Genomic DNA, 2342 nt, shown 5'->3' with positions numbered 1-2342 from the left:
GTTCTTATTTATTCATTTCTTTGAAGAGAAACTTGAAAATCATCTAAGTCACATGGCTGTTTCAGTGTTTTTGTACAGCTGTTCTTCTGTTTTCTGTCACTGTGCTTTGACGGGCACAGAAGTAAACAGCTGAATCTTCGGCTGTCAGACTCTTGATCTCAAGATACTGTCTGCTGCTGGAGTCTTCTTCAGTCATGATGAAACGACTTTGAAAAGAACTGGCATAGCCAGGAGAATTATAGCCTGTGCTCATTTACCCAAGCCACTCCAGAGCTCTGCCTGGCCTATGTCGTATCCAGTGAATATTGTAGCTTGTCAGACTATAACCAGAAAAGGTGCATAACATCTTCACTCTCTCTCCAGGTCTTTTCACCTCAGAAGCAGACTCCTCCAGTTTGATCTCACTCCAAACTCCTGTAAGTAATAAAACAAAAAGTGTGATGATCATGAATCTGATTTGTGTTCATGTTTTAAAGAATAAATACTTTTCCTACCTCGGAGAAAAAAATGAATAATAAACTCCAAAGAATCATATATTCCATAATTTAGAACACTTAATAATGAGAGTGTTTGGTTAAAAAGTGTCCAAGATGTTGGTTGACAGTTTGATGTGACATGTAAATAAAGAAGCTAAACTTTGCATAGACCTCCCTCTATAGAAACCATTTGTTATTCAAAAAACTTAGACTATGCCATACATTACTGTGAAACGTCTCTGTTTTCTATGTCCAATAATCTGCACATAAGACATAAACACTATTTCAAAGTCTCACTCCCACTTTTTGTACTGACTAAGTGTTGTCACTGGGATTTATTGCATATTTTCTTCTGACACGTTCTTTTAAAACAAGTGATACCATTGTGTCTTATACTTATAAAAAATAGCAGTATGTAAGAACAATTAAGAAATGTTTTTTATGCCAGTCACTTACTCATAGTTTTGTATTTAGTCTTTCCAGACTAATTTCAATTGAGCAATATTACTTCATATTTAAATAATAACTTTTTTTTTATTTTGCACGTAAAGAGTAAAATCATTGAAGTCAAATGGATACTTGAAGTTTTTGTGCAGCTGTTCCTCTGTTCTCTGCCTCTGTGTTTTTACAGGCACAGAATGAAAGAGCAGAGTCTTCTGCTGTAGTAGTAGTAATATATGTACATATGATAGTACTTCTAAAATAAAATCTATAGAACTGTCAATCTCTTTTCCTCACCACTTTTCTCAGTGGAATTCACTGTTTATTTCACCTTCTGATCTCAATTCGATCCTTTCAAAACAATTAATTGATTAAAAATAAAAAAAACAACAGAAAACAAGAACTTATTGTCTTTTTACACCGCATTAAATATATAGTTTTAAAGGTCCAAATATTCACTGCTGATGGTAAATAGAGGAAGTAGTTTTTGCATGGCATTTCTATTGCTGTCTCTCACTGTGTCTCTCGGGCACAGTAATAAACTGCTGTGTCTTCAGTCTTCAAACTGTTCATCTGTAGATAGAGTTTACTGCTGGAATCATCTCTGGAGATGGTGAATCTACCCTGGACTGACTGGGAGTAACGGATAGGAGAACTAGAAGTGCCTATCAAAGCAATCCACTCCAGCCCTTTTCCAGGAGCCTGTCTAACCCAGGCCATAGCATAGCTGCTGAATGTGAATCCAGAGCCTGTACAGGTCAGTCTGTGGGATTCTTCAGGTCTTTTAACCACTGATTCAGATTCTGTAAGAGTCTGGCCATCAACACCTGTCAGAACAGGACAATAGTTACATGCTGTAAAATTGTTTATTCTTGAAAGATAAATTTGATTCAGCATCAGTGAAAGGTCTCACCTGCCCATAAAGCAATAAAAAGAAGCATTCCTGTTTTCATGGCCATCATGTTAAACTGTGTGAACAATTGTCTCTGTCAACCCCTCTGCAGCTAAAGTAGGTTTAAGACATCCAGGTTTTGCATTGACTCCTCCTCACAGGTTTTTTTTTTTAATAATGCTCTTGTTCTTCAAACCCAAAACTGTTATTAGGTTACAGGTACCAGCTATAATTGGTTTATTTTTTTAATGTAGCTTCTCACTGTAAACGTTTCATTATTGTATGTTATAATTGCTCTTTATAATTGAGATTATTTACTATCATTCCACTCAGATAAAATTGCATTTCGGTTTCTCTCAGTGAAATTTAAATGAGAAATTTTAATCACAATACAGACAGTAAGAAAAGCTTGACTTTTATATTATGGTCTTTTTTTTCATAGTTTTCATGTTCAAGCACGTGTGTGAGTGTGCGCATACTGTGTGTTGTGTCACATAAGACCTGTTTATATTTGCAGTGTGTGTAAACAAAAT

General features: G+C 35.5%; 1 gene segment (V, D, J or C); it reads right to left on the bottom strand.

Moving 5' to 3' along the window:
- Window positions 1-1430: 1430 nt before the first annotated feature.
- Window positions 1431-1876, bottom strand: LOC134626692 (Ig heavy chain V region 914-like). The segment is given in 2 exon segments: window positions 1431-1744; window positions 1831-1876. Coding segments are annotated over 2 exon segments (360 nt in total).
- Window positions 1877-2342: the final 466 nt, after the last annotated feature.

This window comes from Pelmatolapia mariae, linkage group LG4 (genome assembly GCF_036321145.2).
Source record: "Pelmatolapia mariae isolate MD_Pm_ZW linkage group LG4, Pm_UMD_F_2, whole genome shotgun sequence".
NCBI classification, from domain to species: Eukaryota; Metazoa; Chordata; class Actinopteri; order Cichliformes; family Cichlidae; genus Pelmatolapia; species Pelmatolapia mariae.
The sequence above is the reverse complement of the archived record's forward strand: the minus strand, read 5'-3'. Positions and strand labels throughout refer to the sequence as shown.